Source organism: Hyla sarda, chromosome 5 (genome assembly GCF_029499605.1).
Source record: "Hyla sarda isolate aHylSar1 chromosome 5, aHylSar1.hap1, whole genome shotgun sequence".
Taxonomy (NCBI): Eukaryota; Metazoa; Chordata; class Amphibia; order Anura; family Hylidae; genus Hyla; species Hyla sarda.
The window spans coordinates 46689815-46716437 of NC_079193.1; the positions used below are offsets into that span (position 1 = coordinate 46689815).

At 43.8% G+C, this 26623-nt stretch overlaps 1 protein-coding gene and 1 long non-coding RNA gene across 4 annotated transcripts in view; one reads left to right on the plus strand and one right to left on the minus strand.

Annotated features, from left to right (window-relative positions):
- Positions 1 to 26339, minus strand: part of EPC1 (enhancer of polycomb homolog 1) — a 108130-nt gene extending 81791 nt beyond the window's left edge. Inside the window, exons 1-2 of one of the 3 annotated variants that reach the window (XM_056519452.1) lie at positions 26227 to 26339; positions 25544 to 25756 (exon numbers count right to left, since the gene is read on the minus strand). Coding sequence is in view for 1 of the 3 variants with exons in the window: in XM_056519450.1 (XP_056375425.1) it covers positions 415 to 567 (153 nt within the window). In the remaining 2 variants the exon portion in view is untranslated. Of the gene's footprint in view, positions 1 to 414; positions 953 to 25543; positions 25837 to 26226 lie in introns of those variants that run through there. The other 2 variants (XM_056519451.1, XM_056519450.1) reach the window with 2 other exon arrangements.
- On the plus strand, positions 239 to 21807 carry LOC130273139 (uncharacterized). The gene is made up of 3 exons (XR_008843882.1): positions 239 to 352; positions 6259 to 6453; positions 21107 to 21807. It is a non-coding gene; the product is annotated as an uncharacterized LOC130273139 (long non-coding RNA).
- Positions 26340 to 26623: the final 284 nt, after the last annotated feature.

Sequence of the window (26623 nt, forward strand, 5' to 3'; positions counted from 1 at the left end):
CGCGTCCTCGGGCTCCCACAGGCGGCCAGCCCGCGTCACTGCACGCCCTACACAAAACACACACAGGCCCAGCCCAAAGACAGGAACCACCACCACACAGCGCACAACAAAATGGCGGACCGCGGCCCCGTCACGTGACCGCCTTTGTGCCTTTAGCCTCGGAATTCACCCCCGATATCCCCGCGGCCCCCACAAATAAAGCCACGTACGGGATGCAGGGGAGGCGAGCTACCTAACCCGGGGAGGCTGACGGGACAGGGGGCTCGAGGAGAGCGGGAAACTGCGCCACCTCCTCCACCCCCCTCCCTCCTCCGCCTCGGCGGCCGTGAGGAGAAAATGGCGGCCATTTTGTGTAAGCTTGCGCAGAGCCGATAAGCGGGGGGTTATGGCAGTAAAGAAAACGAGAATTATTACCGACTCCTCTTCCTTCTCCATGCCCGTGGGCATCTGGGGCACGGCCCGGTTGATGGAGGCATATTCGTGCAGGTCCGGGAGATCCTCACAGCGGAAGACGGGTAACGGTTTGGACGCGTCGAGCGCCCGAGCCCGGAAAGACAATTTGCTCATTTTCTGTCTACCACAACAAAGCCATGCGACCGACGAGCGGGGAAATCCTCCCGTGCCGCGCTGCTCTCATGGGGGTCTCCGTGCTCCGCCGCCACCTTCCCACCAGCCGCCGTGATCAAAATGGCACCGTCCCCGGTGCTCCGGGTTGTCCGTAGCTCGGTTCGGCGAGTTATTTTGCGGGGTTCTACGCGCTCCGGTGTCTCTTCTTTCTCCCTCCCTCTTCAATACGCCATGGCCAACATGGCGGACATTAAAACTCCGCTGTCTGCTCCCCCAGCCAACCCGAGCTGCGCAGCCATTCCCAGAGTGCATAGCGCGCCTGCGCGTCCGCCGGGACCCGGGCCAGCCGCAGAGCTCGGGAGCGCGCACACATGGAGGCGGCTGCGGGGGCGCGCCTCCTGCTGGATACTACTGTGATGGATGGAGGGGGACACTACGCTGCTCGCACCTGTGTTGCCCGTAGCAACCAATCACAGCAGTTTGAAAAAATGAAACCGAAACTCATCAGTTGCTATGGGAAACAGTTATTTTTTTTAGAGCAGGGATTTCCAACCAGGGTGCCTCCAGCTGTTGCAAAACTAAAACTCCCATTTTGGTGGCTTTCCAGGCATGCTTGTAGTTGTAGTTATGCAACAACGACAGTTTAATTTTTAAAGCAGTGTTTCCCAATCAGGGTGCCTCCAGCTGTTGCAAAACTACAACTCTCAGCATATCCAGACAACCAATAGATGTCTGGGCATGCTGGGAGTTGTAGTTTTTGCCACAATGACAGTTTACTTTGCAATGGTCTATTCACACGTACAGTATTCTGTGCAGATATGATGCACAGTATTTTCTGCTGCAGATTTCAATGTAAACTGAACACAGCTTGAAATCCTGCGCATAATACTGTACGTGTGAATAGACCCTAAGGGTGCGTTCACACGCTAGTAACTAGCAGCGGATTTTCCACTGAGAGTTATACCACCATTGATTTAAATGGGTCCACAGAAAGTCTGCAATAATGTCAGATTTGCGGACTGTCCGTGAACCCATTCAAATGAATGGTAGCGTAACTCGCAGCGGGTTATCCGCTGCTAGTTACTAGCGTGTGAACGCACCCTAAGGGTACATTCACACGCGCGGGTTTTCCGCTGCGTATTTGAAAGTGGGCGGGCTCTTCTCGGCTGTCCGCAGTAGATTTTCCGCGTGGGAATTTACGCTGCGGAAAATCCGCCACAGTCCCTACTGACTTCAATGGGGCTTGAGGCGGATTTTCCGCAGTCTACATTCCGCTGCGGAAAATCTGCTGCGGACAGCCGAGAAGAGCCCGCCCAGTTTAATACGCAGCGGAAAACCGCTAAAAATCTGCACGTGTGAACGTACCCTAAGGGTGTATTCACACATATTTCATGCACAGGAGTTGAAGCCACAGATTTTATTCTGCAGATTTCTATGTAAAATAAAATGATCGAACTCCGCTTCAAATCATGCACCATCAAATTTGCACAGGATACTGTAGCTGTTTCCCAACCAGTGTGCCCCAAGTTGTTGCATAACTACAACCCCCAGCATGCCCAGACAGCTTTTAGTTTACTAGAGCAGGTGGCAATATGAAAGAGCTCAAGTTGCTATGGGCAACAACCTGTGGCACAACAGCTATTACAAAACTATAATTCCAATCATGCTCAGACTCCGCAACCAGAGCTCTTAAAAAAATAAAAGCAGAGCGCTGATCAGTTGCTATGGGCAACAATTCACTTTTAAGAGCAATGGAGATTTATCAAAACCTGTGCAGATTCAGAGTTGCCCATAGCAACCAGATGACTTATTCCATTCTTAACAAGGCCTGTGAAAAATGATGGTTGCTATGGGCAACTTTACCTGTGCTCAGGTTTTGATAAATCTCCCCCAATGTTTCCAAACAAGTGTGTCTCCAACTTTTGCAAAACTACAACTTCCAGCATGCCCGGACAGCCCTTGGCTGTCCGGCATGCTGAGAGTTGTAGTCTTGCAACAGCTGGAGGCACCCTGGTTTGGGAGACCCTTTCTACAGCTATAACAAAACTACAACTCCCATCATGCCTAGACAGCCAGTGAGTTACCCGCAGAGTGCAGCTTTTACTTTTACTCGAGCAGGTAAAGATATGAAGTCTAAGCTCAGGTTGCTATGGGCAACAACCTGTAACACGTGTCCTTTTTTTAATAATGCCTGAGCTATTTTCCGAGTGCTGGATTACCGTTGACTTTTTGCTACAAATGCTACTACAAAACTACTAAACTGTTAGTTTACTAGAGCATTTTAAGGGTAAGTTCACACTAAGTCGGTGCTCCAGTTAGTCGGATTCATCGGCATCTCACCGAAAACGCATAGCGGTAAAGGGAGCAGTGGACCCCGTTGATTTCTATGGCTGAACAGTCACCCAGTGAATCCGTTCAGGATATATGCGCTATTGTTAACAGACACTAATGCGATCTTTTGAAATAGCACGTCTCCTTCACCTGGTGAATCCGTTCGGCCATAGAAGTCAATTGGGTCTGCTGCTCCCATTAACAGTATACGTGGGCATCCTTCGTCGGGATGACGACAGATACGACTAGAGATGAGCGAACTTACAGTAAATTCGATTCGTCACAAACTTCTCGGCGCAGTAATTGATGACTTATCCTGCATAAATTAGTTCAGCTTTCAGGTGCTCCCGTGGGCTGGAAAAGGTGGATACAGTCCTAGGAGACTCTTTCCTAGGACTGTATCCACCTTTTCCAGCCCACCGGAGCACCTGAAAGCTTAACTAATTTATGCAGGATAAGGCATCAACTGCCGAGCCGAGAAGTTTGTGACAAATCGAATTTACTGGAAGTTCGCTCATCTCTAGATACGACTAACAGGAGCAGTAACATAGCTTGAACCTACCCTAAGAAATGAAAGCGGAGCTGTGGTTGCTATAGGCAACAACCTGCGGCTCACCAGCTATTACAAAACTATAACTCCCATCATGCCCCAGGCAGCCAATTATGGTTCAATGTATTTTATCATTCGATTTTTCAAATAAACGTACTGTATAACCAAACTAGCAGCTGCTTATATACACAATGGGGGAGATTCATCAAAATCTGTGCAGGAAAAAAGTTGCTGAGTTGCCCATAGCAACCAATCAGATTGCTTCTTAAATTTTTCAGAGGCCTTTTAAAAAATGAAAGCGATCTGATTGGTTGCTATGGGCAACTGGTCAACTTTTTCTCTTCACAGGCTTTGTTGTATCTCCCCCAATGAGATAAATGACATGTGTAGTCCACCAAAAGCCAAACTTACAAAATAGTAGCGCAATGCTTGTCACCAGACAGCCAGGGAATTACACAAAGCAACACACTTCAGCCCAGCTTTCATTTTACCAAACCATGGTTCACATTAGCTGCTCTGGACAACAAGCTGTGACTCTTTAGCTACTACAAAACTACAATTCCCATCATGCCCTAGACCCAGTTACCCATAGCAACCAATAACAGCTCAGCTTTAGTTTTTCTAGAGCAATGTTTCCCAACCAGGGTGCCTCCAGCTCTTTCAAAACTACAACTTCCAGCCCTTTGGCTCTCTGGCCATTCTAGGAGTTGTAGTTTTACAGCAGCTGGAGGCACCCTGGTTGGGAAACAATGTGGCAGAACTACAACTCCTATTATGCTGACAGCCAATAAGTTACCCATAGCAACCGACTGCGGCCCAACTTTTGTTTTACTAGAGTAGTTTAAGAAATGAAAGCTGAGCACAGATTGGTCGCTATGGGCAACAAACTAACTCTCCAGCTATTATCTAACTCAGTGGTTCCCAACCAGTGTGCCTCCAGCTGTGGTAAAACTACAACTCCCAGCATGCCCAAAAAGCCTTTGGCTGTCCAGCATGCTGAGTTGTAGTTTTGCAACAGCTGGAGGCACACTGGTTGGGAAAAACTGACCTAGCTTTTACAAAACTACAACTCCCATCATGCCTCAGACCACCAATGAGTTCATCATAGCAACTAATCATAGCTCAGCTTTCGTTTTACCAGAGCAGTCTGGTAAATTAAATGACAAGGGGATAAGGTCAGAGGTCAGACCCCCCCTGTTTAGGGCCCAGGCTCTCCTTTACAGCGGCGTGTCACAACCCCTTCCCATAGCGGGGGGCTGCCATGCCCCCTTTATATACTTCTATGGGAGAGCCGAAGATTGATGAACGGCTCTCCCATAGAGCTATATAGAGGGGGTGTGGTGGTCCCCGCTGTGGGAGAGGGTCGTGACGTGCCACTGTAAAGGAGAGCCGGGGCTTTAAACAGGAGATCGCATGAGGCCCCAGCGCTCGGACCTCCTGCGATCTAAAACTTATCCCCTATCCTTCGGCAATTATTATTTTTTTTTTTACGTGATACTTGTCCTTTAAAACTGAACTCTGGTTACTATGGGCAACAAAGCTGAGCTGTCTATTAAGCTTCTCAATATAGCAAGTTCTAGGTTCAGAAGCCCTATAGAGAATGAATGGAGCAGTGGATGTGCATATGCACTGACGCTTCACTCACTTAGGGGGCAATAGACCTCGATTCTCGTGATTAGAGGGGGTCCCAGTGGTTGGACCCACAACAATCAGATAGTAATACCCTATCCTGTGTAAAGGGATAACTTTTAGAGTTATCTCTAGATAGCAAGGTGTCACCGATCCACATGTATCAGATTGGTGGGCGTCAAACGGCTGGGAGCCCCTACGACAAGAAAGGGGTCCCTTGTCCTCATCTTCTCCCATCTCCATTTACACAGCGGGATCTTAGCCTTCATGATCAGTGGGGGTCTGACTGCTGGAATTATATCCCTATCCTCCACTGCACATGTGCTTATTTCTTTTGCACAGTGTATTCCTATAAAGGATGCTGGACCTCTCTTAAAAAGCTATGGTCACTTACAAAAAAACTTTTGACATGTCATACAGGCATGTCAAAACATTTGATCCATCAGGATCTCAAAGCCTAAACTTCAATCCAACACTTAGATAAAACCTGGAGAAGAGTATAGATGTGTGTCCTATTTCCTAACTTGCCACTTGATCTGACTTGTTGCAGGACTCGGGTCCCATAGACTTACAATAGAGCCAGTCTCCTAAAACAAGGCTTTTTTTTTTTAAGGTTGGGTTTGCTGTCCACACTGCCCTAAAGGTTCAGGGAGAAAGTAGGCAAGCCTTTTACCTATATTGGAAAACAGGGCACAGCAGGAGTAATACATCTATACATAGCCAAATGCGTTTCTTACATCTGGTATAGAAGTTGACAACCCCTTTAAACTATACAGTAGACATCTTAAACGGGTACTTTGGTGGATATTTTTTGAATTTCTTTTTTGTCTTATCCACAGTGCTCTCTGCTGACACCTCTGTCCATGTCAGGAACTGTCCAGAGTAGCATAGGTTTGCAATGGGGATTTCTCCTGCTCTGGACAGTTCCTGATACAGGCATCAGGTGTCAGCACTGTGGACAAAGACAAAAAAGAAATTCAAAAAGAAAATTTCCTCTGTAGCATACAGCTGCTAAAAAGTACTGGAAGGGTAAAGATTTTTTAATAAAAGTCATTTACAAATCTGTTTAACTTTCTGGCACTAGTTGATAAAAAAAAAAAAAAAAAAAAAAAAAAAGTTTTCCACCGGAGTAGCCCTTTGAAGTAGTGTTTCAACTTATAATACTTATCCCCTATCCACAGGATATGTGGAGGGAATCAGACTGCCGGTACCAGCCATGATCTACAGAATGTTCACCCAAGATTTCCATTGGAATACAGCAGAGGTGTGCAACTCCAATTATTACCTACAATGCTGAGACTGATAGTAGAATGCTGTAATCTGATAGATAATGGAGCAGGTTGCAGGTTGTCACTCCTTTCCACAGTAAGACTCAGGTAAGTGCAGGGGTGGTGGTGGTGGGGGCAATGTGTACAACCGCTGACTAGATACCCATCGCCTATCTTGTGAATTGGGAATAAGTTTTATAAGTTTAAAGCGTACCAGTCAGATCCAACAAAAATTTAAAAAAAATATATATATCACTCAGTACCTAATCCTGACCATGTACATCACATTTTTATGTGTCTAGCACCTTTATTTTTTTATTAAACTTAATTTAGCTCACTAGTCTGAATTCCTGTCAAAGGGAGGGGGCGTGGCCTCACTGCAGGTCTCCGCCCCCTCCCTCAGTATACTGTCTGCTCACATCTCCCCTAGCATTACCAAAACTACAACTCCCAGATTGTACTCACTGACAGTAGCGGGACACAAGCTGACAGTGGGAGGATTTTTCCTCCAGCTCTGAGCCCTGCGCTCACAGCTGTCAATCAAGGAAGTGTGTCCATGACATAGGTGATGATGCATGGACACAGGACTAGTATGTGTCCAAGCAGGCAGGGGGGCAGTTGTTTGACTGTTTTTTTAGTATGAAATACTGAACATTTTCTAATGAAAGCAATTGCAAAACCAATTGGTTATACATGCTTTACAACATATCAAAAGTTCTTGTATTTGACAGTGCCCATTTAAATATACCTTTAGAATGGTGAGGAATAAACTGCAGAATAAACTTAAGCACAGTGCATTAGGTTCTTTATGGAAATGCATTATCTGTTCCTGCTTTCCCATGTCAGGATCAGACTTTTGGTGCAAATTACAGACAAGGTAAGGCAGTGTAACGAACACGGGGCAATTACTGGCTTTACAGGCAGATATTGCCCAATGTAATAGACCCCACGATCAGCCGACAAATAAGCAAACACTTATTAGCTGAATTAGCTGGTTTTAGCATTTTCTAAAAAAAAATCCTTTGTCGTCAGATTCACAGCTATCCGTGTTAGGGTACGTTTACATGGGCGAGTTACCTGCTGCGGGTTTGAGTTTCCCGCAGCGGAATCTCTGCAGCCAATAATCCGCAGCAGAATATATTGACCTCAATGGAATCTGCTGTGGACTTTCTGTTGCAGGAAACTAGTGAGTAAGGCCATGTTCACACATCCGGAATCTCCGTGAGGAATTCCACCGGGATTCTGCTGCACTCTGCACATGGCGGAATTTCCGTGCCATGTGTTTCTGGCATTGAAATTCAGTTTTCGTATCCGCAGAAAGAATGAGCCTGTTCATTCTTTCTGCAGACTTCGCAAGGAATGCATAACCATGTATAACCGCAGTCTCTGGAATGTCCGCACAGAGATTTTCAAACCCACCCGTGTGATTGTACTCCAATAAGAAATGTGCAGTGATGGAAGAAGAGACGCATGATAGTTTAGTTGTGTAAATGCTCATTAATTCAGAACCAGTCTTTAAGATGGCCACTCATCTAGAGAATGGGGTAGGCCACTCCAAAAAGGCCCTAAAACTTAAGGGCATATATCTGAATATTAACCAGTACAACCACCATTATAACACACAGCTTTCCAAAACACCTGAATATCAAACCAACAGTAATTCTTCTATGGCTCTGTTTGTAGAAGGCTAGGTAAGAGAGTCTGATGACACTGCTGGGACCCCCCACAATCTTCTGCCCGGCACCCCAGCTCTCCTCATGCAGACAGTAACCACCGCTCCGTGCACAAGGAGAGCTGGTATTGTAAGTATGGTAGGCCTCTGGGGTAGGGGTAGTGTAGTTAGGGTATTGCTTCAGTATATAAGGGGTTAAGGTTAACCCTATTGTTCCTGACGCCAGGCTGAGGGCTAGTATGCTGAGGTAATTCTCCGGCCTATCGCTGCCCTTCCCAGTAACGATAGGTGCATGCATAAAATGACTGAAGGTCCACAAGGTAGTTGAACTTGGATAAACTTTACTTATAGGCTTGCGGTACATCCAATGAACAGTAACAGTCTCCATACACTTCAGTGACTGACAGTTGTTGCGGACCTTGACGTTTCATATAAGTCTCTGAATTTTGGGTAATTTGCGAAGATCCGTCCGGATTTAGGGGATAGATGAGGTCCGGTGATCTTGCAGAGTTTAGGGATTGATTACACTCACAATTTAGAAGATATCAGCCGTCGCCGCAAGGCTCGGGCCTAACTCACCAATGACAGCAGCGCAGATCCTTTCCTGTCAACAGCCCATGAGAAAAGAGATGCTTCTTGCTACGCAGCACAGGAACAAGAGTGCTAACAATGGCCGCCGCTCCCTTATATGGGCAGGGCCGTTTCTATTGGTCCGAGTAAGTGTCACTCACAGGGACATACGTCACAGGGACCTCCAAAAGGTCCTTAAGCAAATACCATAGAGTTTACCTGACCACGTGACCGCAGGTCCTGCTACGCTCCCTACAGGTAATTAACCATTTATATACATTTGTACAACTCTATTTATAGAAATCCTGAGCAAACTGCTAGATAACTAATACCTAGATGAGAGGTGACAAAGGGTGGACTAGATAAGAAGGACCCCGACGTCCTAGGGACTCTGGCCATGGGGACCTCTATACAGGTACCGTATAGCATGCGGTACCGGGACACCACATAAGTAAAAATCTTCGAAACACCGGGATGCCGAGCTGGAGATTGCGGGGGTCCCAGTGGTTGGACCTGCCACGAACAGACACCTTTCCCTTATCATGTTAATAAAAGTATCAGAGTTACTCTTTAATATGGCTGTATTCATTCCTCAGAGTCTGGAATAAGACAGCCCAGTCTCCTTCCAGACTTCTTCAGGGAATCAGAACAACTCTTACAAGACTTAGGCTAGGTTCAGACTACGGAATCTCCGGGCAGAATATTTCCGCCCGGAGATGCCGAGTGCGGCCAGCGCTGACTGAATCAGTCGGCGCTAGGACCGCGCGGACAATGCAGTCTCCAATAGACTGCGGATTTCCACCTGAGGAAAGAGCAACGCCATTCTTCAGGCGGAAATTTCCAAGCGGATTTTCCGTTCACAAATTCCGCTTCACAAATTCCGAAGTGTGATTTTGTGAACGGAAACCCATTCACTATACAGTACATTTTAGCAAGCGGAATTTCCGCCTGCAATTTCAAAGCGGAATTGCAGGCGGAAATTCCGTAGTCTGAACCTAGCCTTAATGAATTGTTAAACGATTAGATTTGCTCAACTTTAATCATTGGTAGTTATTGGGATGTGGCGATAGCAGTTAGATTTCGATCAATAGGATAATATTATTAATATTCACAGTAAGGCCCACTTCAGACTAGCTTAGTACGACCATATTATGTCCTGACTTGATTGTAATAATACAGCAGTATTAAGCTAAGACCCCTTTCACACTATAAAATGTATCCGTTTTAAAGATCCGTTAAATGTTGCGTTATGAAAACCCTGAAAATCGTCCGTTAAATGGCCGTTACAAAATCCCATACGGCCATTAGAAAATCCCTTTATAGTCTATGGGATTTTTCTAATTATCTGTTTTAGCCAGTTATAGCCCATTAATAACAACAGATATTATTTTGTGATGGGAGAATGAATGGAAGAAATAGTGCATGCACTATTTCTCCTGTTACTATGTTCCGTCACAAAATAACGTCCGTTATTAATAACGAGCTACAACGGGTTAAAACTGCTAATGTAAAAATCCCATAGACTACAATGTGATTTTCGTTTAATGGCCGATTTTCAGGGTTTACATAACGGAACATCAAACCGATCTTTAAAACGGATGAATTTTATAGTGTGAAAGGGGCCTAAGGTGAACCTGGCTTAAATGGGAGCTTACGTCATAGAAGATCAAAAGGTTTGGACATGTTGCAATTCGTGCCCAAACAGCCTTTCCCCTAATGCATATGTTGGGGGGACAGTCATCTCATCCCCCAACCATTTCTCTAATGCAGTATTTCCCAACCAGGGTGCCTTCAGCTGTTACAAAACTACAACTCCCAGCATGCCAAACAGCTAGCTCCCTGGTTGAGAAACACTGCTCTATTGTGCTACATCATATTTTATAAAGGAATCCACAACAATGTTCTGTCTGGCGGTTGGATGCCTCGTGATCTGATCTTAGGATAGGAGATAAGTTTTTCTCTCCCGGAAATCTCCATTAAGCCAAGATAACAATATAAAAACTTTAACCCCTTCAGGACCAAGCCCATTTTGGCCTTAAGGACCAGAGCGTTTTTTGCACATCTGACCACTGTCACTTTAAACATTAATAACTCTGGAATGCTTTTAGTTATCATTCTGATTCCAAGATTGTTTTTTCGTGACATATTCTACTTTAACATGGTGGTAAATTTTTGTGGTAACTTGCATCCTTTCCTTGTGAAAAATCCTAAAATTTGATGAAAAATTTGAAAATTTTGCATTTTTCTAACTTTGAAGCTCTCTGCTTGTAAGGAAAATGTATATTACAAATAAAAAAAAATGTTATTCACATATACAATATGTCTACTTTATGTCTGCATCATAAAAGTGACGAGTTTTTACTTTTGGAAGACACCAGAGGGCTTCAAAGTTCAGCAGCAATTTTCCAATTTTTCACAAAATTTTCAAACTCACTATTTTTCAGGGACCAGTTCAGGTTTGAAGTGGATTTGAAGGGTCTTCTTATTAGAAATACCCCACAAAAGACCCCATTATAAAAACTGCACCCCCCAAAGTATTCAAAATGACATTCAGTCATCATTTTAACCCTTTAGGTGTTTCACAGGAATAGAAGCAAAGTGAAGGAGAAAATTCACAATCTTCATTTTTTACACTCGCATGTTCTTGTAGACCCAATTTTTAAATTTTTACAAGGGGTAAAAGGAGAAAATGTATACTTATATTTGTAGCCCAATTTCTCTTGAGTAAGCACATACCTCATATGTCTATGTAAAGTGTTCGGCGGGCGCAGTAGAGGGCTCAGAAGGGAAAGAGCGATAAGGGGATTTTGGAGAGTACGTTTTTCTGAAATGGTTTTTGGGGGGCATGTTGCATTTAGGAAGCCCTTATGGTGCCAGAACAGCAAAAAACCCTCACATGGCATACCATTTTGGAAACTAGACCCCTTGAGGTACGTAACAAGGAATAAAGTGAGCCTTAATACCCCACAGGTGTTTCACGACTTTTGCATATGTAAAAAAAAAATTTTTTTTTCACTAAAATGTGTTTCCCCCCAAATTTCACATTTTTCCAAGGGTTAATAGCAGGAAATACCCCCCAATATTTGTAACCCCTTCTCTTCTGAGTATGGAGGTACCCCATAAGTTGACCTGAAGTGCACTATGGGTGAACTACAATGCTCAGAAGAGAAGGAGTCATATTTGGCTTTTTGAGAGCAAATTTTGCTCGGGGGGCATGTCGCATTTAGGAAGCCCCTATGGTGCCAGAACAGCAAAAAATACCCACATGGCATACCATTTTGGAAACTAGACCCCTTGAGGAATGTAATAAGGAATAAAGTGAGCCTTATTACCCCACAGGTGTTTCATGACTTTTGCATATGTAAAAAAAAAATAAAAATTTCCACTAAAATGTGTGTTTCCCACCTAATTTCACCTTTTTGCAAGGGTTAATAGCAGAAAATACTCCCCAAAATTTGTAACCCCATCTCTTCTGAGTATGGAGGTACCCCATAAGTTGACCTGAAGTGCACTGCGGGCGAACTACAATGCTCAGAAGAGAAGGAGTCATATTTGGCTTTTTGAGAGCAAATTTTGCTCGGGGAGCATGTCGCATTTAGGAAGCCCCTAAGGTGCCAGAACAGCAAAAAAAACACACATGGCATACCATTTTGGAAACTAGACCCCTTGAGGAACGTAACAAGGGGTACAGTGAGCATTTGCCCCCCACTGGTGTCTGACAGATCTTTGGAACAGTGGGCTGTACAAGTTTTCATTTTCATGGACCACTGTTCCAAAGATCCGTCAGACACCTGTGGGGGGTAAATTCTCACTGCACCCCTCATGACATTTCGTGAGGGGTGTCGTTTCCGAAATGGGGTCACATGTGGGGTTTTGGTTTTTTTGCGTTTGTCAAAACCGCTGTAACAATCAGCCACCCCTGTGCAAATCACCTCAAATGTACATGGTGCGCTCTCCCTTCTGGGCCTTGTTGTGCGCCCCCAGAGCACTTTGCTCTCACATATGGGGTATCTCTGTAGTCAGGAGAAATTGCGTTACAAATTTTGGGGGGCTTTTTTCCCTTTTACCTCTTGTGAAAATGTAAAGTATAGGGCAACATCAGCATGTTAGTGTAAAAAATAAAAAATTTTTACACTAACATTCTGGTGTAGACCCCAACATTTCCTTTTCATGAAGGGTTAAAGAAGAAAAAGCCCCCCAAACCTTGTAACGCAATTTCTCCCGAGTACAGCGATACCCCATATGTCGCCCTAAACTGTTGCCCTGAAATACGACAGGGCTCCAAAGTGAGAGCGCCATGTGCATTTGAGGCCTAAATTAGGGATTTGCATAGGGGTGGACATAGGGGTATTCTACGCCAGTGATTCCCAAACAGGGTGCCTCCAGCTGTTGCAAAACTCCCAGCATGCCTGGACAGTCAACGGCTGTCCGACAATACTGGGAGTTGTTGTTTTTCAACAGCTGGAGGCTCTGCTTTGGAAACAGTGGTGTACCGGACGTTCTTATTGGGGGAGGGGGGCTGTGTAGGGGTATGTGTATATGTAGTGTTTTTAACTTTTTATTTTATTTTGTGGTAGTGTAGTGTTTTTAGGGTACAGTCACATGGGCGGGGGATTACAGCGAGTTTCCCAGCGCAAAATTTGCTGCATCTCAAGATGCGAGAAACCCACTGTAAAAGCCTCGCCCATGTGAATGTACCCTGTATCAGCTGTTGCAAAACCACAACTCCCAGCATGCATGGTCTGTTAGTGCATGCTGGGAGTCATAGTTTTGCAACAGCTGGAGGCACAAAGGTTAGGAAACACCGAGTTAGAAACAGACAATGTTTCCCAACCAGTGTGTCTCCAGTTGTTGCAAAACTACAACTCCCAGCATGCCCAGACAGCTGAAGGGCATGCTGGGAGTTGTAGTACGGCAACATCTGAAGGGCCAGATGTTGCTGAACTAAAACTCCCAGCATGCCTGGACAGTCAGTGCATACTGGGAGTTGTAGTTTTGCAACAGCTGGAAGAGCACAGATTGGAGACCATTATACAATGGTCTCCAAACTGGGGCCCTCCAGATGTTGCAAAACTACAACTCCCAGCATGCATGGTCTTTTAGTGCATGCTGGGAGTTATAGTTTTGCAACAGCTGGAGGCACACAGGTTAGGAAACACTGAGTTAGAAACAATGTTTCCCAACCAGTGTGTCTCCAGCTGTTGCAAAACTACAACTCCCAGCATGCCCAGACAGCTGAAGGGCATGCTGGGAGTTGTAGTTCGGCAACATCTGAAGGGCCAGATGTTGCTTAACTAAAACTCCCAGCATGCCTGGACAGTCAGTGCATGCTGGGAGTTGTAGTTTTGCAACAGCTGGAAGAGCACAGATTGGAGACCATTATACAATGGTCTCCAAACTGAGGCCCTCCAGATGTTGCAAAACTACAACTCCCAGCATGCCCAGACAGCCAAAGGCTGTCTAGGCATGCTGGGAGTTGTAGTTTTCAGACTCCTAGAAGCAGCAGTGAAGATCTTCACTGCTGCCTCTGAGGACCACATACTTACCCGTCGCTGCTCGTCCACGTGGCCGGTCCCGCGCTGCTCCTCGGTCCCGCCGCTGGATCAGGTAAGTCCGCCGGTCCCCACGTGTTCCCCCCGAATGCCGCAGGTCCCCGCGAGCCCCTGCAGCCTTCGTCCCCCGTTCTGCCCGACTTCCAGGGGCGGGCAGTGCGGGGGATCTGAACTTTCACCCTAGATCACTGTGATTGGTCCACAGGGACCAATCACAGTGATCGCTGACCAGGACCATCAATTGATGGTCCTGGGGGTGAAGCAGAAGTTGTCCCCTGCTGGAAACAGCGGGACTTCTGCCAGTTAACCCGTGCGATGCTGCGCATCGCCGGGTTAACTGCATGTCATTTATAAACGCCGGGATGCGCGAACGCACTGCACAACCCGGCGTTTATATATGACATTCTGCGGGAAGGGGTTAAAGAAGAAAAAAAAAAAAAAAAACACACACCAACAACAACAAGTCACCAGTGCCTCCTTGTGGACAGAGTAAAAACTGCAAGCACCTGCTGCCCCTGTAAAGCTTTTATATTCCCTTTCATGGGAATATAAAAGGATGCAGTTCATCTCCAAGCAGTCCAACCTCTTTCCATATGTCACATAAAGACATTCATTCTGATGAATAGATTCACAAATTCCAAATAAAAAGGCACCGATGGATCAGAACAGACACCGTGCAGGGGATGTGAGCCCTTACAAAAGAGGTTCCCTCTGGGTATTAGCAGACATCCCCTCAAAAAGCATGGTGCAGCACAATGCTGATGCTTAATCATTTCAAGGAGCCCTTCTAGAAAATACACACACACTAATACTATAGAAAAGTCTTCATGCACAACTTTTTCTTTTTTGGGTTTTCTTTTTTTCTTTTAACTGCATGTTCTCAGATGGGTTTTCTTCTTACGTTTGTCCCACAGGCTTCTTTATACGGCTTAAAAAAATAAACAAAAAACACCAAAAATGCTTGTTTAGGCTCACGCTGCGCAAAATGTGCTGCGCAGTGGGAAAAACGCTGCGTATTCTGCACTGAGCATGCATACAGGGCTAGCCGGTGGCAGCCCTATGTTTTCAGTGAGGTTTGGGGGGGGGGGGGGGGGGGCTGGTCCACACATCACAGGCTTGCAATGCACAAGGCCCGCCCCCAATCCTCACTGAACAAACAGGGCTGCCGCCAGCTAGCCCTGTATGTATGCTCAGTGCAGAATACACAGTTTTTTTTTCCACTGCGCAGAGTGAGCCTAAACAAGCATTTTTGCTGTTTTTTGTTACATTGATAAACTTTTATTTTTATTTTTTTTATTTTTTAGAGAAGCCTATGGGCTCTCTTGGCCATCATCCATGTTGAGCGACTGCACATTTTATTTCTAGGCCTTTGTTCACTAGCCATATTCTCTTTCGGCACTTGATATGCCAATGAGGGTCTTTGTTTCCCAACTAGTATGTCTCTAGCATGTAACAGCAGGCTTGGACAGCCAAGGGTACAGAAAGAGGAACAGTAGGTATGATTATCATTAGTGTCATTCGCGTTACAAGCCTGTACTAACAGGATAGTGTTGGTGATATTGATTACAGGTTGCTTTTAAAAAAAAAAGGAGCAGCGGACCCCAGTAAATTCTATTGCCTGACACTAGTGACTTCGTTCAGGACCTGACCTGCTTTTTTTTTCAAATTCAAAAGAAAGTTTATTAAAGCGTACCCATCAGATCCAAGCTTGTCCTCACTGACAGTAGCAGGATACAAGATGACAGTGGGAGGATTTTACCTCCACCTGTGAGCCCTGCACTCACAGCTGTCAATCAAGGAAGTATGTCCATGACATGTGTCCATGACATTCATATATAACTAGATGTAAACAGCAAGAATGCAATAAAATGGCATAAGAAATAAAACAAGCAAAGAAAAATGGCTAGCCCAATAACAAAAACCTGACTGTACAATAATGGGAAAACAGGTCCGTCTAACCACTCAAAAAGCAGCAATTGAAATGTACGACCATCTAGACAACAGAAGGGCATAGCCCAGGAGAGAAGGAGTATGGAAGTGTAAGGAAAGAGGGGGAAAAAAAAAGTTTGGGGGGTGGAGAAGAGACAGAGGGAATCCCGCCAGATACGACAAAAGCAAGGTGATCATAAGGCAAGTACCTGGTGGTCCAAGGTGAACTGCAAAAAGTGCATCAAAAAGACAAGGGGCGATATTGCAAATACATTTGTGCCACCAAAGAACATGACAACGTTCGATAAGTCTGGGAAGGACAAAAGTCTAGCCATAGGTGTCAGGTAGCGTTTTAGCGATCTACATCTGCTGGGGTCACAGAAAGCAGACCCCCCTCTAGGCCAGTGTTTCCCAAACAATCTGCCTCCAGCTGTTGCAAAACTACAACTCTCAGCATGCCCGGACAGCTTTCGACTGTCCAGGCATACTGGGAGTTTTAGTTTTGCAACAGCTGGAGGCACCCTGGTTGAGATACACTGACCTAGTTGCTATTGTAAACTAACTCAAAACCCCAGACTGCTGTTTTATTTAGGAGTCTGTCCTGGGAGGTTTCCTAACCAAGTATATTTTAGATATTTTTTTCCTATGACTGGCAGAATATCTGATATTCCGGCTCCTGTCAGCTCCTCTTGTTGCGGTGTATATAGTTGGTGCTCTGTAACTGGTGCCATAAACCGGATTGGTTTTATCAGCCGACTGACTTGTATGTTTGCAGTGTTTCATATGACTTTTTGCTGAAGAAGTAGAATGAGTACAATGTATGTAGAAAAATACGTACTGTATTTTGTTCCTTGTCCCTATGTTGTAATTGTTTCTTCTGATGAGACTGCCCTCTTAAGGCAACTCGTAAAACTTCAGCCGATAAGGAAGCAGGCCTGGCGTCTTATTTCCTATGTCAACAACTTCCTGTATGGTATTTGCTTTTTATAAAATGCATAAAAGACTAAAAGCATACCCTCTGGTAACACCACATATTTACACTGTGATAGCCTTGCCAAATAAAACATTATTGTGTAAGGAGAAATTACAATAAAAGCCAAAATAAGGCAAAACTGTTTGTTTTGCAAATGTAGCCATTAGCGGCAAGCTGGATGGGTTTAGCCCATATACCTTTTAAAAAGTAAGTTTTGATCCGAGTGTTAAGACCCCAACCAATTGTTAGATCGAGCGGGGAGAAAAGTGCAGCTGACTGAGACAATCCCATAGACTTACATTGTAAGTTTGTATCGCTTAGCTTGCTCTTCTCCCAGCTAGTTTTAACAATAGGTTGGGGTCTTCACACTCAGACCCTGACCGATCAAAACTTTTGACGTGTCTCTAGGATATTTTACCTCTGAAAAAAATAAATGCCTGTGCAGTGTTATATCAATACATTACTCCGAACAAAAACACTTGTCACAGAGGTAGATACCAAACAGGAATATCACTTTATTGAAGAAAAATATAATAATAATAACAACATAAAAGGCACCAAAACATCACACACAAAAAGAACATATGGGGGATCATAAGAATAATGTGATGGGGAAGTGTACCATCACTGGCTCAGACAAATGCATCTTGGTACAGCAAAGTAAAACAAAAAAGGCAAAGGCAATAATAAGCATCAATGTTGACCACAATAAGAAGAACTACATTGAGCCACAAAATACATGCCATGTACAGGCCCTCACCTAGGACATGTCTATCCCAACATATTTTGTTCCTACGGTACTTCATCAGGGGGCATGGCAAAGCTCAGTAGAAGCAAAATATATGTTGGGGATCATGCAGATGCAATGGCGAAATATAAGCCAGCGAAGTGTGCAGCACTGCTCTTCACTCTATGGTCGGCTGCACTGTCTGATTCTTTCACTGCAAAGCTTAATACAGTGCAGCCAATACAGCTTAACGTTACGTTCACACGTACAGTATCTGCTGCATATTTTGTGCAGCTGATTTTGCTGCCCATTAACTCTAATGGGTATCAAAATCAGCTACAGAAAATATGCAGCAGATCCTGTAGGAAGGTACCCTAATACTGTACAGTGAAAGATGTGGATTTGATTAACAGGTGGGGAGTGATTTAAAGGGGTACTCCACTACTTTAAAACTTACACTGCAGATAAGGGGATAAATGGCAACCTCTGAAATCCCCTGTGATCTGCTGAATGGGGCCCAGATACACAAGTACTGTACTCTGGTATCTCTTCCGACCCATAGACAGTGCATGGAGCACAAGCCAATACATCGCTCCATGCACAGGGAAAGACCAGGCCCATAAAGGAGATCGCAGGGAGTCTTAGTGGGTATTTATAGCTGGGGTGTCTCCCTTCCCCCCTCAATCCACCCAGGACCCGGAGTTTTGCCCGCCCTCCCTTTTTGTATCTCTGTTTATTGTAAGTCACAGCTTGGCGGTAAGACGACGGTGAAAGCGGGGTCAACCCGGTCAGGACGGTGTGGCAGCACCTCTCGGGTTGGCAAGAAGCCAATCGGTGTCTTTGTTACTGTTAAATTGTTATTTATATAAAGTAATTGGATAAATAAAGCTGTGGCCGATCCCCACCCATGAAAAAGTTAAATTGTTGTGTCACTTATTATTTAATTATTTATTGTAGTAAGGGGGAGGGGGTAGTTATAGCCTGCTAGAAGGTAATTGGGTCTCAACAGTCTGTCTGATGTGTTATTTATCATTAAACCTTGCACCAGCAAACGGAGACCAGATCCCAGTAAACAAAAATTATTATTACGTTTCCGTCTTATCCGTCTTGAAAGAAAGGTAAAACTAACTAAAGAAATGCTCACGATAAGCTAGACTGACTTTTAAAGATAAAAACGTAAAAAAGTATTGTAAGAGCCCTAAACCACCAGGCCCATCTAGATACGTGTAGCTGAGTCTCCTGCCAAAATGTGCAGACATCCAGATCTAGTTACGTCAAGCCAATGTGACCAGTCTGAAATATAGGAGACACACACTGTGGTGTTGAATGCTTGTTTCACTGGCCCCATGGTATTCTCGTGTTCACTTGTGATGACTGGCAGTGGCTTTTGTCGCAGCAGCAATGTTTCCAGCATGGCTTCAGCACTATGTGCTCCTAAGCTACACTCTGCTGGTACTAGTATGTCAGGCCCCTGTTGCCAAACTACAACTCCCAGCAAACCTGGACAGCCATTGTCTTCGAGCCTCAAGGCCCCTATACATATTAGAAATAAACGTCTTAGCCCTCTGACGAAGCTCAGTAGAAGCAAAATGTGCTTTGAGGTACACCCCCCCCCCCCTCGGGTAAGGATCTGTACATGGCAGATATTTAGGCCCTTATCTTCCTGGACATCTTTCTTTCTCCCTGATCGGCCATTATGTACTTGATTTTTCTGCTTATGCATTTATGCCTCATGTTGCTGTACCAGGAATTGTATGTCCATTACGAGCCTGTAACGTCATGGGTTAACATCCTGTTATCAACAATATTTCCATCCCCTCAGTTTGCATGCTCTTTGGGTAGGTGGGGTGCCTTGTTTCAAGTTTTTTTTTATTGTTTTTATGTATTTTTTTGTCTCAAAGCATCACAATTTTTTGTACCATTATCCGCATTATTATATCCTGATTTTTTAGTTTCCGCTCTATGTTGTAATAACCAGGGGGGGCAGCAATGGCAAGATAACCGCATTCCTACAAGACGTAGGCCATAGGGTCAAGACTCTTAGACAAAATGGCCAGCCAGCATGCCCCACCATCCCCCTCCACTGGTCTGTGCAGGGATGGTCAGGGACAGATTGTCAGCTGTGCCAACAGGAGGAGAAAGTCTATTTGTTCTCTAGCTAAAACTTAAATACACAGGAATGTATAACACAAGGACAAAGGAGAGGAAAAAATAACTATAGGAACAGAAGGCACAATGAACCATACCTACAGGGGAACACAAAATGCGAATATATAGGCATTAAAGTGTACTCCTTGCTGAAAAAAAATAAAAACGACAACTTACTTTTGACATATTTGATGTTAAAAGTTTCGAATGGTCGGGGTCTGTGTGTTCAGACCCCAACCAATTGTTAAAATGAGCAGGGAGGAAAAAAAAAAAAAAAAAAAAGTGTGGCTGTCCAATACAGTCCTCTTCTCTCGACTAGTTCTACCTATGGGTCGTGATCTCAACACTCAGACTGATCACAACTTTTAGCTGTACAACATGTCAAAGTTTTTTTTAAAGTGACAGTGCCAATTTATGCCTCATTATAGAAAACCATTTTCGGGCTGACTTCATGCAGTATTTTATAGCCAAAGCATTACAGCATGTAGCACTATTTTGTCCGATGAAGCGAAGAGCACCACACTGGTTATCAAATGGACTTCCTTAAGGCTAGGTTCACACTGCAAAGTCTCTGGCCAGAAACATCTGCTGCGGAAATTCCACCATGTGAACATTGCAGCAGAAACCCATTAAATACAATGGGACTCTGCTGCAGCGGAATGTCCGCGCAGAATTCCACTGTGTGAACATAGCCTTACAGTCAACAGATCCGACACTGCTGTCATTTTCATTCTACTTCTTATGAAAGAGCAGAACAACGAACATGCTTAAAAGGACAAGCATCATGGAAAAATAATATTTAGATCGAGGGGGATCCGAGGGCTGGGGCCCCCTGCAATCTCCTGTTTAAAGCACCGGCTCTCCTTCACAGCGACGCGTCACAACCCCGCCCGAAGCGGGGCCGCCATGCCCCCTCCACATAGCTCTATGGGAGAGCCGTTCATCAATCTTCTGCTCTTCCATAGAACTATATAGAGGGGGCATGGTGGCCACCAGCTTCAGGCAGGGGGGAGTGATATGCCGCTGTGAAGGAGAACCAGGGCTCTAAACAGGAGATCACGGGGTGCCCCAGCGCTCGGACACTCTCCCCCCCCCCCCCCCCAAAAAAAAACTTCAGACAGAGGATAGGAGAATTTTTTTTCATGATGCTTGTCCTTTAAGGCAGATGTGAATGAGCTCTTTACTTTTAGGCCAACCTCACAAGACGGAATCTCTGGCCGGAAACCTCGCAGACTGGATTGCTGTCCCCATAGACGGCAATGCATTTCGAAGCGGATCTGCCAAAAGAATGAAGTCGTTCGTTCTTTCTTCGGAGTCTGAAATTTCAATTTTAGGAGTGTGCATGGTGCAGAGGAATCCCATTAACAACAATATGAGGCTGCTACATCTGATTTACTGAAGAAGGAGCACGCTTGCTCTGTAACGTGCAGGCTTTTTGGTCCTCTGTGCCTGCCATAGTGACGTCACTATTTTCAGGAACTAGTTTTTTTTTTGGCTTTACATCTGCACTGGGTTGAGATGCCGCCGGTTATTTATTTTTGTGTAGTATGCTTCTGCGTCATATTTATGGAGTACATTCTGCAAATTACAGTATTTTGCCAAACCCCATTCAGGTCTACTGAAAACAATCCATATGGAAAGGAAAGCTTGCTGCAAATTTTCTAATTCTTGTGTAAAGAAGCCATAGATTTTCATGAGATTTTACCCTAACACTAAACACAATCTTTGGATTAGGCAAAAGTTTATTTGCTGGTCCTGACAGATAATCTAAGAATCCATCCATCCATGTAACATTCAGGCCATAAGTTTGTATTATGCATCAGGTATGCCGACATATGCAGGCCCGTGCAGTTTAATGGAGGGAATTCAGCCTTCCAGTGGCTTCATCTGGTTAAATTTCCCAAATTTACAGTGAAACCATCTCAGAGGTTTTAATTTTTGTGTAGGTACCAAACATGTGGCCTAATGTTCATGTCCTTGCAGTGCTGCGGTCCAAGGTTCAATTCCCACCAAGGACAACATCATTAGGCTAAGTTTCCACTTGGTTTTTTTCTGGCAGTTTTTGGATATCTGCCACTGCAGTTTTTGAGCCAAAGTCAGAAGTGGATCCATAAAGGGAGAAGTGTAAGTCTTTCCTTTATATGTCCTATTCCTTTTGAATACATTTCTGGCTTTGGCTCAAAAACTGCAGTGACAGATATCCAAAAACTGGCAGAAAAAAAAACAAGCCGAAACTTTGCCTTAAGGAGTTTGTATGTTCTCCCCTTGTTTGTGTGGGTTTTCTGCGGGTTCTCTGGTTTCCTCCCACAATCGAAAAAACATACTGATAGGCCAATCTAGATTGTGCACAGGGACCAATTTGAGTGTACAACGCTACGGAATCTGTGTGCGTTATATAAAGTATTGTTGGGGGGAGACTTGTCAAAACATGTGTAGAGAAAGATTGGTGTAGTTGCCCATAGCAACCAGATTGCTTCTTTCATTTTTAAAGAGGCCTGTGAAAGAAGTGATCTGATTGGTTGCTATGGGCAACTGCACCACTCTTCCCCTACACAGCTTTTGATAAATCTCCCCCCGTTATGTTCCGGAAATGGACCAAACTTTGTCACTAGAAGACTGTGGTTTGTCCTTCACATCTATGGCCCTGCCTAGAGTACCCTGTGGTCTATGTCATCATACCTTTTTGCCAACATATACCCCAAATGTGATGTGAATAGTGAGTCTATAACTAAAAGGTATCATCTATTTTATTTTATTCAATGTAGAACAGTGCAATACTACAACTCCCAGCATTCCTGGACAGCTGTCCGGGCAGGCTAGGAGTTGTAGTTTTGCAACACCTGGAGGCACACTGGTTGGGAAACAATAATGTAGACCGAGGAGCCTTATCTACATTGCTCTAGTCTATCCGCTCTATCCGGATCCCCACACTCTTTAGTTGAGCGTGCATGTGTTTTTATTGGGGAGAAGGGAGGTAAACCACTGCAAGACTTCTGTGGCCGCACCTTATTTTTATATATACACATATATATATGTATACCCTGTCTTCATGTACAACCATTTCTATATTGCAACAATTTTACAATGTTTAGGTCCAGGGTCCATTGAAGTCCCTGATAAGGCTAAACTGATACAGGCGGTTATGGTTTAAATGGACTCTATAATTATTTATTATATATATATATATATACACACACACACACACACACACACACACACACACACACACACACACACTGTATATTGAATAATGGCATTTCTAGATCTGCATTTCCCAACCATGGTGCCTCTAACTGTTGAAAAACTACATGCCCCAGCATACTTGGAGTTGTAGTTATGCAACAGCTGGAGGCAATCTGGTTGGGCAAAACACTACCCTGGGTTGATGTTATATCAACGTGTGGGACCCCCATTATACACAAGCAAAGCAGTCATACTGGGGACCTTTAGCTGTTGCAAGACTACAACTCCTGGCATGCTGGGAGTCAATTTAGCAACAGCTGGAGACACACTGTTCGGAAAACACTGGCTTAAAGGATAGCCCTGACATGATGCAATCGACCATGCCATTGCCAATGACCAAGACCAGGTAGAATCAGGAGACCACAACGGACATTAAAAAGCCAAAAGACCCCACCAAGAATCAAGTTCAACCAACATATATCTATTATGTACGGCCTCAAGTTTTTCCAATTTTAAAAAAAAATTACAGTAAAAGTTTGTATCCTTTCTTTAAAAGTATTATAGCTCTAAACAGATTGGAATTCGGGAACACTTAATAACCTTGTTTCGGAATTAATCACCAATGATTTTCAATTAGCGAGTTATTACTGGAAATAAAAATCTGCAATCTAATTTACCAAAAAGCTACAAAACACCAGTGTTTTCCAGTCCTCCGCATGTCTTAAATTAATCTGAGGATTACACGAGTAAAGAACTCTCACATAGAGGATTCCAATTAAATGAACAGCCATTTTGTCAGCAGAAGAAGGGGGGGGGGGGGGGGCGTGGGTTAGAAAACAAAAAGTGGTATATTCTTTTGTAGATGTTGTAATATTATAAGATGCTTCAGCATTTCCCAATACATGAAACCTACATCATCGTATACATGCAATTAAACATAACAAATAAACAGGAAAGAGATGTAGAAAAAGAAAAAAAAAAAGAAAACACAAAAAAAACTCCCAAAGCTGATGGCTTGCCTGTTGGAGTGGGGTTATCAGACACGTAACCCGTCTATCTTTTCAACAAAGCCAAACAAAAAAAACATTAAAACTTTTTTCTTCTTCTTTTGCTGGAATTTTCCATAGTCTGCCACTTACGCATGAACACAAAAAAAAAGTGACAACTTTTTTTTTTGCAAAAAGGTACTTTGCATCCAAGTTCTACTATGTCGTTCTATTCCATATATAAAATAGTATAAAAATTATATAAAACAATTAAAAGGTTAAGGCGTGAAAGGAGATCTTCTAACCCAACTTCCCCCGACACTGGTGAGCTGCCTACAAAATGGATCAGACACTTCTTGTTGTTCTAGCATTGTCTAGGCAGAAACGCTGATCGGATCCGACTCCGTATTAGAAATGGCAGATTAAAAGGAGAACAAAAGATACAGTAGCCACATAATAAAATTTGCTATGTTTTACGTGGTTAGGACACAGACACAATGACATATCTTTAGCACGTAATGTACACAGATCAGATCAAGCCTTGCCCCACCTCTCTACCCTTTCTCTTAGTGTAACTGACATATAAAATTGGTTAAGAGCACCACAGCGCCACCAACACAGATCAATGTATTAAAAAAAAACTCCCACCGTGTGCAAAAAAAAAAAAAAAAACTCACAAAAAAAAAAAAGGGACATTAAAGACATTAAAATCCTACAATATATTTCTAATTGCCTCTGGCTCAATAACAATCAGGCCCAGAGGGGAGTATATATCATTCCCCTCCAGTGTCATTGTACACACAGTCATCGCCATAGAGGGAGTTGATCTTCACAAATAAGAACAGCCACCATTTAGTACCAGCCATAACTTAGAATATAATAAACCTCTTGTGTCACTGTCTCCTCCTTCCTTCCACTTTGCATTAAACAAACCATTCTGAACATTTAACGCTATCGCCAGATGTGTCGAGCTGAGAATTTATTAATCTGTTGATACATTTATTTTAAATTATTAAAACTATGTCCATCTTTATATTCCTGGCTAAGGTTGAAGAAGGTTTATTTATTTATATTTTTAATTTTTTGTACTGTAGTATGGTGTAGGCTGCAAAACACACAGCAGAATATTCTACACAGGAGATTGTAGATATTTATAGACAGACGTTCGTGTCATATTTCCAAAAAACAATAAAAATTTATAAACAAACAAGGACGTTGTCTCATCTCACACTTACAATAAATACATAATAAATACATAACATTACGTACTGCAGGGTATAAACAATGTAACAATTTATCTGCATTGTGGGAGTTACAAAGAAAAAAAAAAGTATACTGTAAAAAAAAAAAAAAAAAAAAAATTCTATATGCTTTATCTTCCCAGATCCACCCACTTTTACAAACTGTTTTTTTTTTTTTTGGAAAGAGAACTTGAAATAAAATTCACCGTGAACTCACCTCTTGGCCAGGCGGAGGGGAGAAGCCATAGAGAGAAATTTTTTAAACAATATAAGAAGAGGAGGAGGAGGATGACCTGGGCTCTATCAAACAATTTCCAAGCAGCAGCAGCAGATGGCTTAGAAAACCTCTCGGAATGGCAAGGCAGGCGTGAAGTCCTACTTAGTTCCATGATGTCTGATCACACAGAGGTTTTCTTCCTCAATCTTCAAGCTTTGTAAGAAGAAGAAGAAAAAAAAAAGCCAAAGATTATAGAAGCAGAGGCAAAACCACAAGACTCTGGGGTTAACAACTTTGCAATGGCAAATAGGCGGATTGTGATTGGATGGGAGGGCAGTGTCCCTCCAGTCTGCACTATCCTCCCCCCCTCCCCTTCTGCAGCCTGGAAAAAAGGCAGTGTGCCATTTTAAACTCCTATCATACAAACACAAACCCCGCACCTATGTAAAAAGCCAAACTATAGCACCCAGTGCACACTCAACCTTTGTTCATGATGCCATCAGCCCCAGCAAATTGATCTGTTTACATAAAGCCTGAATCAATCACACCTCCACCATTTAATCAGATTGCAGTGATGTCATGGAGGGGAGGAGGTGGGGACAAGTTGTTACAATGTAACAATATCTCATGCATCGCCCAGGCAATTGTTTTCTATTTGAAGTAAGAAGTGAATGCTGACTTACCTGACTCCCTGATGGCTCACACTGACCTGTTCCTGGGTTCAATATTAGGGTTATTGTGCAGAAGGTTTAGTTTTCACTTACTGGCAAGATTCTACCATGCTGCCCACAAACAAAATGGCCATAGCAGTGAGTTGTACAAACCCTCCCCCTGCCCCTCCCTTCTCTCCAAGGGAAGTGGTAAAGATCAACAATGTGGATCACCCCTCCACCCCTACACATTGAAAAAAAAAAAAAAAGTGAAAAAAGAAGAAATGCTCCTTTGCCTTGATCCTGGAGATAGAGCTGAAAGTTGTGCAGAGATGGATCAGTGTTCTAGGAATGTGATCAGCAGCCAATCATGGGGGATTTACATGAATATTCTATCCTAAAAAACTTCCTGCTTTGCATATTTATGAGG